Here is a 15477-nt window from a genome sequence, read left to right on the forward strand (position 1 = left end):
AGTTCTAAAATCGCAAGATCCACACTCATAAGGAGTGGTTGATAAAGAAAAAAGATAAGATTTCTAAAAAGTGGTGAAAAGAGAGTTGGGTGCCAATATTTAAAAAGGCACAGCAAAAGCTAGGCAAAATAGTCAGAGGTCTCAGATCAGGATGGAGTGGCCAAAGATGGTAAGGAAAGTTAGGTCGGTAGAGAGCATTGACATAAGAGTTATTTTTGAGTTGCATGCCACACTGATCACTTTTCCATAAACAGAAAGTCGTCTAAGGGGATTGTTTCTCTCTGATTGTGCACTGGCTACTACCTGTACTTAAAGGACTCTAACTGTAGAGTAGCCTCCAAAATCTGAGATTGCCTGGAGTGCCAGTTCATAAATTTATCAGCTACTTAATTTCCCCCAACTGTATCATTTTTTTCTACATTACTCTCATATTACAAAATAGACTGGGTTCAAATCATTTAGTTTCATCTCAATCCTTGTGATTGAATATACAATTGAAAAATACAACTGAATTATTTGTTTTAATTCGTCCTTGGAACAAAGCAAGGAACAAATAATTGCTTAAAATTAAATATTTATTAAAGCATGTCTTAAACCATTTTAAATATGGCCCTTGTAGCAGCAATATTAAAAAGATAAAGTTAATGTCTCCTTTTTGATGAAATTTTCCCAGCACATATACTTATCTGCCAATTAGTAGAGTTTTATAAAGTAATAAACCTATGATGTCAGAGGGCACTTAGACATCATCTTGCAGTGAAAAGTCATGCCAAATGTTCCCCCAGAGTTAGTGGTAGGTTTCCATCTTGTGCTTTCTTAACCTTATACGTTGTTCTGTAAGGACAGGGTGAAAAAAGATGATATGGATCTAATCATAATAAAAGCTCAAGGGGTTACTTCCTACTTCTTATTTTAGTGCTTTAACTAAGTCAAAAGAAGTGCTATCCATTTTATTGTCCCTCCAAGTCCAACTCTAGTCAAAATCAGCTTCAAAGTTTACTGGGTAGAAACATAACTGAAAGAAAGTAACAAATATATCATGAAGACTAAAGGCATTCTTAACATTTCATCAGGCAGGAAAACACTGTGGAGAGGCTAATAAAAATGTCAACATCTGAGTTCATATCATAATGTTTGGGTATCGTGCACAGAAAAGAAAGGAATGTCTTTGAAATTATTTGGAAGAAAATGTCATTGAAAACAAAGGAGAAATAAGCGTGAAGCAATAGTGGGAATAAATTTTTTAAATTAACAGTAAAAGTTTACAGAAGATGCTTTCATTGGTAAAAAAATCAATTATAGAAATTATCATTTGAAAATAATTATTTAATATATTTTTATGCCTACTTTATACCCAAAATTATTTTAGGATGTTGTCCTTAAGTAGCTCAAAACTTAAATGAGGAAAATTACACTAACATATATAAAGTACATAAAAATTTGGAAGGACTGTATCAAAAATGGTCTCAAATGTCGTAAGACTAATGGGGAAAAATGTTAAAGGCAAGTAGTAGATGTGACTGAGATAGCACATTCTTTTAATTTTGAGTAATGACTTTTTATATAGAACTCAATGAGTAAGGTATACAAAATTCACAACAGTATTACATCCTAATTAGCCCATCAAGGAACTTGGGGTTCTGGCTATACTATCTACAATTTCATAAAAGTCTGAGACATTTTTCTCAGCCATAAATGTAAGGATGTAAATGCGCATGATACTGTATTTTAGATTTTAGATGTGTTGAACACTGTAAACCATTAATGCCAGACCACAAAGGATGGTGGTGGTCGGGGTCACTGATTTTATTGTGTGGTCATAATCATCATAGTAGAAGCAGCAATTTTATATCATCTTGAATTTGTGGGGTGTGAGTAATTAGTGGAATATTGACTCTGCTAACACAGTGAATGAATTATTTTTTTGTCAGAGTTTTTTTTTCAAATGTTTATTGGGGTATAACTAAAATACAATTAACTGCACACATTTCAAATGTACAATATTTTTAGGTCTTGGCATATGCATTCACCTATGGAATCATCACCATGATTAACATAATTAAAGTTGTATTTCAAAAGTTTCTCCAAAAGTTTCTTTGAGCTTCTTTGTAATCAGTTCCTCTCATCTTTTCCTTTGCTTACTCCCCAGGAAAACACTGATCTGATTTCTTACATTGGAAATTAGTCTGCATTTTGCATTTTCTATAATTTTATGCAGATGAAATTATACTGTAAGAATTCCTGTCTGAATTCTGTCACTCACCATAATTATTTTGAGACTTACCCATGATATTGTGTATACTACAGGTCATTCCTTTTCACTATTAACTAGTATTTCAGTCTCTGGGCTTACCCCAGCTTATATCTATTCACCTATTGATATCTACTCACCTATTGATGAAGACTTGGGGTTGTTGTCAGTTTTAAGTTATTACAAAAAAGCAGCTATGAATATCTGTATACAAGTCTTTGTATGGACACATATTTTCTTTTCAATAAATGAATGAATTCTTTTCCCAAGTGGTTTACCGTTTTATAGTCCCACCAACAACAGAATTCCAGTTCTACCACATTCTCACCAACACTTAGTGACAACAGGATAAAGGTATAGAGGAGACAACTAGAAGTGTATTATTATAACTTTCTCATATTGTATGTGTAGTATTAATATTATATTACTTGTAGGCTGTTATAACTTAAAGACATATACATAATAAACTCTAAAGTAATAACTAGAATAACAAAATAATGAGACATAAATAACCCAACAAACTATATCATACACGATTATAAAAAATATTCAAGTGGTTCAAAAAAGGGCAGAAAAGGAAATACTAGGGGACAAAGAACATACTATTATACTAAGTATGATGTGATTTTCACATAGTTTTAATTTGAATTTCCCTAATAATTAATGACATTGAGCATATTTTCATGTGTTTATTTGCCATCAACACAAATCTCCTGTGTGTACTTTAAAATGATAGGTAGTCTGTTCTTGTTGGGCAAAGTGTTCTAAGTAGCATACCTACGAGTAGTATAACTATTTGTGTCTTTATTTAAAGTGTGTTTCTTACAGGCAGGATATGCTTGCACGTTGCTTTTTTATTCGATCTGACAATCTCTGCCTTTTATTCGGGGCGTTTAGATGTTTTTTATGTAATGTGATCAGTGGCATATTTAAGTTTTAGTCTATCATCTTGCTATTTGCTTTCTGTTTTCCCCATTTGTTTATTTTACCCCCTTTATAGGATTTATCATTTTTGATATTAAAATTTGTCTACTTTGGCTGCGCGCAGTGGCTCACACCTGTAATCCCAGCACTTTGGGAGGCCGAGGCAGGCAGATCACAAGGTCAGGAGATCGAGACCATCCTGGCTAAGACGGTGAAACCCTATCTCTACTAAAAATACAAAAATTAGCTGGGCATGGTGGCGGGCACCTGTAATCCCAGCTACTTGGAGAATGGCGTGAACCCAGGAGGCAGAGCTTGCATTGAGCTGAGATCGTGCCACTGCACCCCAGCCTGGGCGACAGAGCGAGACTCCGTCTCAAAAAAAAAGTCTATTTTATTGGCTTTTTAACCATAACATTTTTGTTTTCTCTTTTTAGTGGTTGCTTTAGAGTTTATAAACTCATCTTTAAGTGGATATTTATGTGATAATAGAAGATATAGGCATGAGTTGTGTTTCTTTCATTTTGCTTGTTGGGATGGACGATTCAGCAAAAATCTATTGGTCTCCCGAAGGTTTCTCATTTGTAAAATGATAACAACAATCATAATGACAATGATTAGTTGTGAAGTATTATACATATGATAGGATGTGAGATACAGTAAATGACTACACAAATATCCATGCCTATAATTATGATGATATTTGCAGTGATTTGGGTTTTGTTTTAGATATTTCTTCCTTGCCATTAATATTTATTCAACACATTGCTTACCTATTTAAAACTTCTTTTGCCCAGCTTTCAAATATTACCTTGCTTCAAACATCTTTTATTTGGAGTCAAATATCTATCCTATTGTCAAGTCAAGTTGGCAGCACCAGGCAGAACTGACCACTTCTCCCCCACCTCCCTAGGACTGGCTCCCCCTACTGACGATGTTAGCCTCAGCATCCTCTCCACTCCAATTGTAATGAAAGCTCTGGGGCAAAAAAATCATGTGTCTTTCATCTTTACCTCGGTGCCTGTAACACTGCGGAGAGTACCTCACACTTAAATATATGTTCAACAAATTATTTCTCTACAGAGTGTTGGGGCTGATACTAACAAAAAAAAATGCTCAGAAAGCTGAATTTTACACTATATGGATCTGGGTCAACAGGGATCTGCAGACTCCCAATTTGGCCAGGGACAGTACTAGCATGTCGATCTTTTTCTACACAAGGGGTACATCCAAGAAGTGAGGGAATGAACCAAGTAGAGATAGATTGGCATCTTAGTTTTGGGATCTTGAAAATGCTGCTAGATCAGTTGGTTGTAGTGTAATACTACACTCAGGGGAAATTGCTTCAACCCACAAATGAGTGACTAGCATGCCCCATTAAGACTTCCCTGGTCTCCATTCCACACATGAAACATACAAGTGATAGTTTTAAGATGTTCCAATCATTGATAGACCAATAACCCCGGACTTGTATGGTGCTTTGTAAAGATGAACTGAGCTAATTATTGAAAAACCCAAAGAGGCTTCCAGCAGCAAACTGAGTGCCAGAGTTGGGAAACACATGGCCAAGGCTATTATATACCATGAGGAAGTGAAAAACAAGAAAATCTACTGAGTAGGATCAAGAATCAGATCAGTGTGCAGAGAAGAGAGGAAGGGGAAAAGCAGGGAAAGGAGGGAGATAGGGACACAGTGAAAGGAGAGTGTGTGGGTGTAAATGGAAAGATGGAAAAACAGATATAGGTGAATAAACTCTCAGAGAAGAAGAGAGGAATAAACAAGCATAATCATTTCTGCCCTTGGGACAATTTGTTTGGCTTTTCCTGGTTTCTGCAAGGACTTTCTGTTCTCTTATATTAAAATTTGTCCTCACCTAATCTGTTTTCCATGTACTAGTTTAATTGTAGAGGGTTCCCTTTCCTCTGACTGAGACAGATTCCTGCAGAACAGTCCTTTTTACCCCAAAGACTGCTGTTTGTACCCACAACTGCTCCCTAAAGATTTGGGAGATTTTACTTAAGTTCTGTTTGGTTCTCAATTTAAAACTAAGTCAAGTTCATAGCACCTTGCACCTCTGCCTATGGAATATTAGAGTGATAGCTCTAAAGATGCATCTTGATTTGATATTTTCTAGTTTACTGACTGTGAATTAATTCTTTGGTGACCCTAAGTTCATATTTTATGACATCCAATTTAGATCTCTCCATAACTCCTTCTGCCATTTATTATAAAACCCTTAGATTCTAGTGAGAAGCAGTGATAATGTAAATTCTATTCTGTTGGCCTTGCTGTATGTGGATAGGTAATGGCTCAATCTCATTTAGCAAGTGAACAGTAGAATTGGTTATTATTGTTTTCCTGCTGCTAGACATAATCACAACGTAGGCAATGATGAGAAAAAAAAGAGAAATAAATCAATAAATTCTAATCCCATAAAGTGTGACTAAACTCCTTGCTTTAGAAACTGTGGAACCATCTTCTATGACAAATGACTTGCTGATGTTGGTACCATCACTGTAAAATGGCTCAGGCAACTGAGGAAATACTCCCTTCCCACATAGCCTAGGAAAAGACTGCTGGTAATCTAGGTAATAAATCAGATGCATGATTATGTTCAGGCTGTCATTTTAAAATATTAGTCTGCTGTGCTATCAAAATATTTTAAATATGGTATTAAATAAATTATCTTTTATAGAGCTTGGTTCATGCTTAATTCTTACTCAGCCCCGGCTGAGCAGCACATGGCATGGTGGAGAGCCATGGGCCTGAGGCACTCTGTGCACCACATCTGGGTAGCTAGGAATTGAATGTGGCTGCCATATACTTCAAAAGGTCCAAAACAGTCATGCCTCTAAACAACAGTATTATGAGTTTAGTGTTACTGTCTGTCAAGATGGGGAGTAACTTTTAGCACATTTCGCACGGTGAAACTGAGATTCAAAGAGGTTAAGGATTGGTCAAGAAACATGTTAGACCCAGAATAGTACTGGTATTCAGGTTTATCATCTTGTTGGCCAGATAGTTTTGGTATCACATGGAATCACTCTTTAAGTCAATACTTTCCATGGTACTTAACTACAGTGCTTTACATATAACGGTCACTCAGGAAATTAGGTGGAATTAAATGGATACTCCAAGAAGTAAGTAGAGCTGATTGTCCAGTCAGTTACTTAAGTAGAATACTTAACTACCATTCCCATGCCTATTCAATGCTACTATAAATGAGGACACATTTGCACTCCTATCACAGGCATTTTGTTGACTAGACTTTCATTAACCTAATTCTTTACTCCAATGGTTAATATCTATTAAAAACAGATTAAGTAGAGCATATCTACTATCACCTTTATGACCTACCTCAACTCTTGCAGGGAGTCAGCATGAAATTTGTTTTTATTTCAGAAGTTTGCAAAAAGGAGGCACCAAGGCCTCAACTATAGAGTCCTCAGAAAACAGCAGCAACATATGCACAAAGTGTCAGTCTCCTAACTCTCAAATTTCCTATTCAAACTGGCAGACCACACTGGCACTTTCTCTCTATAACTCACTGAGAGAGTTACTTGTTTTCCTCCTGAGGGAATGGTTTATGATAAGCATAAGACATTTCATTAACAGTAGCAAAGGAAACTGAAATTGAATGTCATAATTAATTATGAAATGATCAACTATACAATTTAGGATCAAAGAACAAAGATAACCAGCACCTTAGATTTATATGATACTTAATCATTTTCAAAGTGCTTTCATATGTGTTAATTAATCTTCACGTGATATTTTAGGAATTAAACATTTGTTTACAACCCCTTGTAACTCAGATTTCTGTAAGGGCTTAATTGATTATGCCTCTGTTCTCTCCAAATGCTGTCCCGAGTGCCCCATTCTGAAATCACACAACATCCGTAGTATTTTAAAGATTATAAATTCAAACTCTTTGTTTTAAGGTAAGATAAATAAAATTAAAATTGAAATTATTTAGCATTAAAATCTCTAGAGGGCATTAAAGTGCAATTAATGGAGGGATAATTAAGGCCAAATCCCAAAGTTGAAAAACGATTTCAACTACATTTTCATTTTACTAGTTCTGTGATTGATTGCCTTGCTTAGGTCTGCAAGTGAAGAGTTTGGATGTAGGGGAAAAAAAACCACACTTCCTAATTTCTACCTGTATCTTCACAATTTCTACCTGGCTTCACACAGGGCTCTACTTTGTAGTGTCGAATATACTACAACCCATCTGAGCTTTGATTTTCTCATCAGTGAAGTGAGGAAGTTGGACAAAACTATCTCTCAGATCCATTTCCCAGTCTCAGTTCTCTGATTCTTATTTTAGTAGAACTTATTTTTTCTTTTTACAGCAGCCTATTCATTGGTTCTCCCTTGGCCTCACTATTCAAGTTGGAACTTATTTGGCGTGAGACTATTACTGTCATATTTAGTGTAAAGACCTGAAGCTCAGCACAAAGATATAATCATGTTGTTAATGCTAATAATAATACAGCTATCATTTTTAATACTTAACAAATTCTATGAAATTTATATACAGTATCTATCTCAAAAAACATAACAATTCTGTGAGGTATGTATTATTATCCCTATTTTTCATATTAGACAAGCTAAAGCTCAGAAGTTAAAGTCACGCTATTAATAAAACATCCTGTTTTCAGAATGTCAGTATACATTTTTTCCACCCCAGTTCACAGGGCAGAACTGTCAGGGTAGGGGGAGGCATGGATGAGTTCATCTGTGACGTGTATACATTTTTCAAAGTCTGAACATAAATTCACTGTGAACTCATCTCTTTCTGCAAAAGAGAACTGTTTATAAAGAAAAGGTAACTTTGCAATTCTCATGCAATTTTTATGATAAATGAAAACATGCACTGGTAGCTTCAAAATAGTATTTCTGGAGCCAGTGATATAGAACCTGTATAATAAGAATAAAATCTTAGAATTCGGGAAACTGATGACAGAAAGAACTAATGTTAAAAAAGTTGGCTTTTAAAAAGGAGACCAGTAGAAAAGAATTACAAGTGTAACTTCACTTAAAGTTAATAAATATTTTATCAGTAAAGTGGAAAATATTGTGAAAAATTATGTACTTATATATAGTTTATGCATGGCCAGGTACAGTGTTAAATTTGAATTTCTTCTTTGAAATGATGTTGTTTAAAAAATACATATATTGTTATTGCCAGTACAGATGGTGCCTCCTATCAAAAGGAAACTAGGCACACAACATGGAAAATTATATGAAAACTGCCAATAATAATACAGATAATTCATAGTTTAATGGTCCATTCTAGTGTGTAATTCTGTGTACTTTCCCCATGAACTATGATGCTTTTTAGCCAGCCTGGTGGGAACAAGCACTAGCCCTGGTCTGGATGAGCACTGCGAACTGTCACATCAAGTACTTGGGTGGTCTTAGGTAGTTTTCTCACATGCATCATTATTTGGCTGCACTTATCATTACTCAGTTGATTTCTCAAGGAGGACCCTTTGAAGGATTAAAATAAGACAATAAATATTTCTATTTTATTTTACTGATTACAATTGGATCAATATTTCTAGAAATTTTATTCTCTTTGACATGCCCTACGTTGGCTGTCATACTATTTTATTTTGTCTTTTGCTTATCAATCAAATTCAGGTTTCCAGACTTTCTATTCTAGTCAAGAGGGATTAACAGGGACCAGAGATATCCTCCTACATAAAAAAAATCAAGCAGTGAGCAAAATACATCAAACAGTGTTTTTCAATATAATGGAGATATGTCAGTGATGAACAGTGATCCCTGAGAGAGAGAAAAACAAAGAAAGAAGGAAAGTGAGCCCTATGATTACTTCAGCTTATTGCCTTGAGGGAGTTTTCCAATCATTGTGCAAGAAATAGAAACCAAGGTAGAGTCCATTAGACTCTCTGAGTTGAAAGACAGAATTGAAAGGTGGAGAAGACCAAGGCAGCTAGAGGTAACAGGGCATAATATCAACATAAAAGAGCTGAACAGAAGGAAGATTTCAACAATCTGCACAAAGGTCCCCTTGAGAAATGAGGTGAGTAATGATAAGTGCATGCACATAAAGAAACAGCCTGGGCGACAGAGCGAGACTCTGTCTCAAAAAAAAAAAAAAAAAAAAAAAAAAAAAGAAACTGCCCAAGGCCAGATTAAGATTTAAAAGTTTAGATGCAATAGTGCCCAACACACAGCCAGTTCTAGAAATCATACTAATTTCCACTGGGCAGAAGATAAAACCCCCTAATTCATGAGTTAGTAGGAAGAGTATGCTGAAGAGTCTTCCCTTCATGATACGGGGAATAATTAGCCTGAAATTGAGCACTATTTCATTCCCCTTTAACACATTTGAAAAGCAAGATCCAAAGCACAAAAATATTTCCATGTAACTTATGTCCAGAACAAAGCTCAATAACACCTATAGGATGCTACAATATCCAGCAAACAACAAAGTAACATTTGCAATGTCTACAATTCAAGCTAAAATTACCAGGCAAGCAAAGTAGCAGAAAAATATAATGCATAATGAGGAGAAAAATCCATCAATCAAAAGTGACCAAAATTGGACATAGATGTTAGAATTGGTAGGGAAGGACATCAAAACAGTTATCATAAGTATTGCATGTTTTCAAAAATTTAAGTTGAGGCATGGAAGATACAAAGACCCAGTTAGGATTTCCTAGGATGGAAAAGAAAACGCCTAATATGAAAAATACAGTGGCTTAGATTTTAGCAAATTAGACATTACAGAAGAAAAGCTTAGTGAATTTAAACACACAATGGAAGTAATCCAAAGTGAAATACAGAAGAAAAAAATAAGAAAAAAAGACATTAAGAAAATTTGGGGGGTGGAGGGCAAGTGGAGGGAGAGCATTAGGACAAATACCTAATGCACGCTGGGCTTAAAACCTAGTTGATGGGTTGATAGGTGCAGCAAACCACCATGGAACATGTATACCTATGTAACAAACCTGCATATTCTGCACATGTATCCCAGAACTTAAAGTAAAATTTTAAAAGAAAGAAAGAAAGAAAAGTCCTCAGAGTGTCAAGGAGCTATGGGGCAACTTCAGGAGGCCTAATATATATAGAAAAGTAGAGCCTCCAAACGGACAGCAGAATGAATATTTAAAGAAATAATGACCAAATGTTTCCAAATTTGAAAGAAAACTGTAGACCCACAGTCCCAAATAGCTAAACGAACCCTAAACATTGGAAAAAGGAAGAATATTACACCACGTGAAATCATAAACCAATTGTACAAATGAGTTGAAAAATATTTTAAAAGCAGTTGGGGGAGTAGGGGAGATATGTTATACACAGAGAAGCAAAAATGTGGACAACTGCAGATTTGTTATTGAAGCAAAAAAATTAAAATGACAATCAGAATCATATGATCATCTCAATAGATACAGAAATAGAATGTAACAAAATGCAACATCTATTTCTGGTCAAAACTCTCAGTTCACTGAGAATAGAAAAATCACTTTTTAACTGGATAAATGGCATCTACAATAAAGCTACAGCTAATATCATAGTTAATCAAGAAATGAAGTTTTCCACTTGAGATTGGGCATGAGACTAAGATGTCTGCTCTTACCTCTTTGATTTGGCATCATACTGGAAATCTTAGCCAGTGCTTTAAAGCAACCAAAATTCCATCAGGGTTTTTTTGTTTTGTTTTGTAAAAAAAAAAAGATGAATCAATTCTTAAATTAATATCAAATAATTGATAGGTTACAAAATAGCCAAAATAAATTTGAAAAAATAAGGTTGGTAGACTAATTCTACCCAATTTTCAGACTTACTATAAAGCTGCAATGATCAAGACTGTGTGTTATTAGAAAACAGATAAATAGATCAAAGAAACAGAACGACATGTTCGGACGCAGTGGCTAATGCTTGTAATCCCAGCACTTTGGGAGTCTGAGGCAGAGGGATCACTTAAGGTCAGGAGTTTGAGACCAGCCTGGCCAACAGGGTGAAACCCTGTCTCTACTAAAAATACAAAAAATTAGCTGGGCATGGTGGTGCATGCCTGTAATTCCAGTTACTCGAGAGGCTGAGGCAAAAGAAACATTTGAACCCAGGAGGTGGAGGTTGCAGTGAGCCAAGATTGTGCCACTGCGCTCCAGCTGGGGCAAAAGAGCGAGACTCTTTGTCTCAAAACAACCACCACCACAAGAATGACGTTCAGAAATACAGACACATATACATGGAGAGCTGAATTTTATCAAAGATGTAAAAGCAACTTAGTAGAGAAAAATAGTGCTTTCAAAAATGACACAGAAACAAGTATATGTCCATATGCAAAAAAATGAACTTAAGTCTGTCACTTATACCATACTCAAAAATTACCTCAAAATGTATCAAAAGCCTAAATGTAAAACCTAAAACCATAAAAGCTATACAAATACAAAATACAAAAGCAATACCAAATGGACAAAATATTTGAACAGACACTTAACCAAAGCAGATACATAGCACATAAGCAAATGAAAACATGCTCAAAATTATTAGTCCTTGGAGAAATGCAAAGTACAACCACTATAACACTGTATATGGATCAGAATGGCTAAAATGTCAAAAACTGGCCTTACCAAGTACAGATACCCCTCAACTTACAATAGGGTTACATCATGATAAACCCATCATAAGACAAAACTATCATAAGTTGACAATGCACTAAACATGGGCAACACAGCAGATGGTCTCCAGCTTATGTTGGTTCAATTTAGGATTTATAAACTTTATGATGGTGCAAAAGTGATAGGTATTTAATCGAAACCATAACCCAATTATAGATCCTAAGAAACACCTCAGCTTACAATGGGATCACATCGTGATGAATATATCTTAAAGTAAAAAATCATTATGTCAAATTATCATAAGTCGAGGACCATTTGTGTTGGAAGGGTATGTTTGACCTAGAACTCTCAGACATTTGTAGTGAAAGGATAAAATGGTACAGTCATCTGGAAAAAAATATCTCAAACATTAACCATATTCCTAATATGTGATCCAGCTATTCATTCCACTTCTAGGTATTTATTCAAGAGAAATAAAAACATACGTCCACACAAATATTTACATAGAAATGTCAGTTTTAGTGTGAGTCATTCATTTAACATATGGGTCGCTTTGTTGTCATTAACCAAAAACTGGAAACAAACCAAAATATCCATCAAGAGGTGAATGGTAAAATAAACTGCGATATATTAATAAAATGGAATGCTAACAAGCAATAAAAATAAGCTGTTGACATACCCTACAATTTGGATGGATCTCTAAATAATTATGTTGAATGAATAGAACCACACAAAGCATTACATGCCATATTGTTCTAGTTATAGGAAATTCTAGAAAATGCAAAATGAAAAGTATCCCACAGCATCAGAAAGCAAACCAGTGACTGCCTTTGCACATGGGAAGTCAGAAGGGATGACTTTCCACGAGGCATAAAGAATATTCTGGGGCACTGATGGATATGTTCATTATCTTCCCTGTAGTGACAGGAGGTACACATATGTCAAAACTTGACAAAATGTACACTTTAAATGTGTAGATTTTATGTTATGTCAATTATACCTCAATAAAACTGTTTCTAAGCTTTCAGATATCCAGCTTCCTGAAAAACCGGAAGCTCTAGCTGCATCGTGTCTACATGATCGCATGGCAATGGAAGCCATTTATTTTCTGGGAATCACCTGTTTTCCAGTTTTCCTTAGTCTTCATCCCTCCCCTTTGTTGTTCATTTCCTGCTTTATTCATTTACTTGACTCCAACAGGAAATTTAATTTTAACTTCTAATTGATTTCTTGTCTTCTATTTTAACACATAATGGTATTCGTCTCTCCCAGAAGTCTGAAGGGAGAAATCCTCCAAATCTCTTAGTTCATTCTACAGTACCCTCTGTTATTTGGTTCCAACTGATTATCCAAACCTATTTCTTAACACTTCCTTCATCAGGCCATATATGAAAGAAACTCTACTTCTTACACAATATTGCCCACATTCTCAAATAAGCTATATATTCTGGGTGTATTTACTTACCATGGTAATGAGATTCCTGTTTAAAGCATTTGCAAAGAGAGAACTAAAGTAAAAAGACTTGTCTTTAACTCATGTAGGAATTTTTATTTCTACCAAATAATAACTGAAATTCATTTTTTTTACAAAGGAGTGTTAAAAAAAGAACTTTTGAGAGAAAAATGAGTTCCTGCTGTTCAGTGAAAGATATAAGAGGTTTAAAAATAAATGCCCTCATGGAATGTACAAGGTTATAAAAGTTATCATCAACCATCTCAATAGTATTAGCTAGCGTAGATATGGTTCCACCCCAAGTGATGGGCCAGGAGATGCTCTAAGTCTATTGTCTTTAGTTATAAATCTTCAGATGTCAAGATACTGTGAAATCAAGATTACATTTCTGGCTATGTTGGGTCATCTCAAGTTATAGATCATGTTGTATATCTTTTTTTGTCTCCTGCAAAGCTACCCCAGTCATGCCATCTTTTTTTGATTTGAAGTATTCTTCTTATTCACTTGCTTCCAAAGATGAAGAATAAATAATAGATATTATGAGAGTATTGAGGGAGTTTATAACATTACTTTTACTTTTTTATTACTTTTGGGTAAGAGATTATTAAAATACGAGATAATTGTTGCATACTTTGTATGCCTGTCTTAAATTCATTGTTAAATAAATTAATATTTGTAAAGGTTTCACATTATATACTCACAAATAAAACTTCTCATCCCATACTGGGTTCAAATTTCCAAAAATGGTTTTTGTTCTTCTTTTGTTCTTTCCAACTTGAACTGTAACATATGGATCACTAGACCCTGTTTTATCTTTTGCCTGTAGACCCTGTGCAGAAACCACTGAAATAAACCAAAATGAACATTTTAACATACAGAGTCCTCAGAAACAAAAAATAATAATAACAAAGACAATTTTTCTGTCATTTGGTTCTTTGGGTTTACAGATGCATCCCTGTTGCTTTCATTCTCATGACCCACAGAACTTTAAAAAAAGTTTAATAAAAATAAATATACAACATTAAAATCTGTAATTTTTGCTTTTGTCTCTAATGAAAAGTAGCTCTATACATACACATGCATATACATATTGGCTATATACTCATACACATTACTGCATACATGTACAGAGGAATGAGGAAGATATACCTACACTTATATGAAAAATTACCCAACATAATTCAAAGGCCTGTAATCCAAACTGATTTATTTATGAGTCTGCCATCAATATTGATCAACTCTACATAGTTGAGAAAGCATCTTTATTTATCTTGTAAATACAAAATGAGTACGTAAAGAGTCTTGGTAAATGTTAACAGGCTGCACAGTCACTTGCTGTTAACATTACAAGCAACTTCAGAAGTCCAATTTACTAGATATCATTAAACTCAAATTGTCCTGACTTGAGGACCAAATGGATGAGGATGTTGAGCCAGGAGTAGGTAAAATAACATCGATTTTCTCATTTAAAAAGATTAACTGAACAGATTATTAGCTACTGTTATAATTTATCACTGGTAGGCAGCAAAAATACTCACTTCTTGTCAACTGCAGGTGAATATATTGAAAAACAGAAACTTTTTCCTATGAAGGAACTTTTGATTAGGACAAGACACAGACTAAAATTATTTCACTTATCTAGTATGTATTTTCAAAATGTGAAGTACCAACTAGTCTTGTTCATATTAACATGATTCAAAAAATAATCATTTATTTTACCTATAATTATTATTAGCAGTTATTTCTAGGACACATAAAAGTCTCAATTTACAATAAAAATTTTTAAGAAGACTTATTTTTACCTGTAATGGTTATTTTTGCAGACCACTTAGATGTCCCATCCAGTACACTCTGTTTGGCCGCCTTTGTATACTGCACAAAATCTTCTTTAGAAATCTGAAACATTTCCTGGATTACTTCAAATACTTCTGGCCGGTTTCTCTCCCGGATCTTCATTCTTTCTTTCATTGCTGTAATAATGGTCTGAGTCTTGTCTTCGGCACCATGTTTAGAACTCTTTTCTGCTGCTCCTATGATGGAAAAATCAATGGTGGTGTGAGCGTACGTGCCATTACTTTTTGATGGCTAAAGGAGGGAGGAAAAGGAGGAGGAAGTGAGAATGAATGAGTGCTTTCATTCTGTGGAGTCAGGTGGCTTTTTAGAAAAATATCATAATGAACTGCTATGCTGAGATTCACAACAACTAGTACTCCTTTTGTGTTGTTGGCAAGTAAATTGACCTCCTATGA

The 15477-nt window shown here is 34.8% G+C and overlaps 1 protein-coding gene across 2 annotated transcripts in view; it reads right to left on the reverse strand.

Annotated features, from left to right (window-relative positions):
• Positions 1-15477, reverse strand: part of UNC13C (unc-13 homolog C) — a 663443-nt gene that overhangs the window by 356081 nt on the left and 291885 nt on the right. For both annotated transcript variants that reach the window (XM_055279200.2, XM_055279199.2), the window contains 2 exons: positions 15031-15258; positions 13930-14071 (listed from right to left, as the gene is read on the reverse strand). In XM_055279200.2, the coding sequence (XP_055135175.2) occupies positions 13930-14071; positions 15031-15258 (370 nt within the window). The remainder of the gene's footprint in view (positions 1-13929; positions 14072-15030; positions 15259-15477) is intronic.

This window comes from Symphalangus syndactylus, chromosome 5 (assembly GCF_028878055.3).
Source record: "Symphalangus syndactylus isolate Jambi chromosome 5, NHGRI_mSymSyn1-v2.1_pri, whole genome shotgun sequence".
Lineage (NCBI taxonomy): Eukaryota > Metazoa > Chordata > Mammalia > Primates > Hylobatidae > Symphalangus > Symphalangus syndactylus.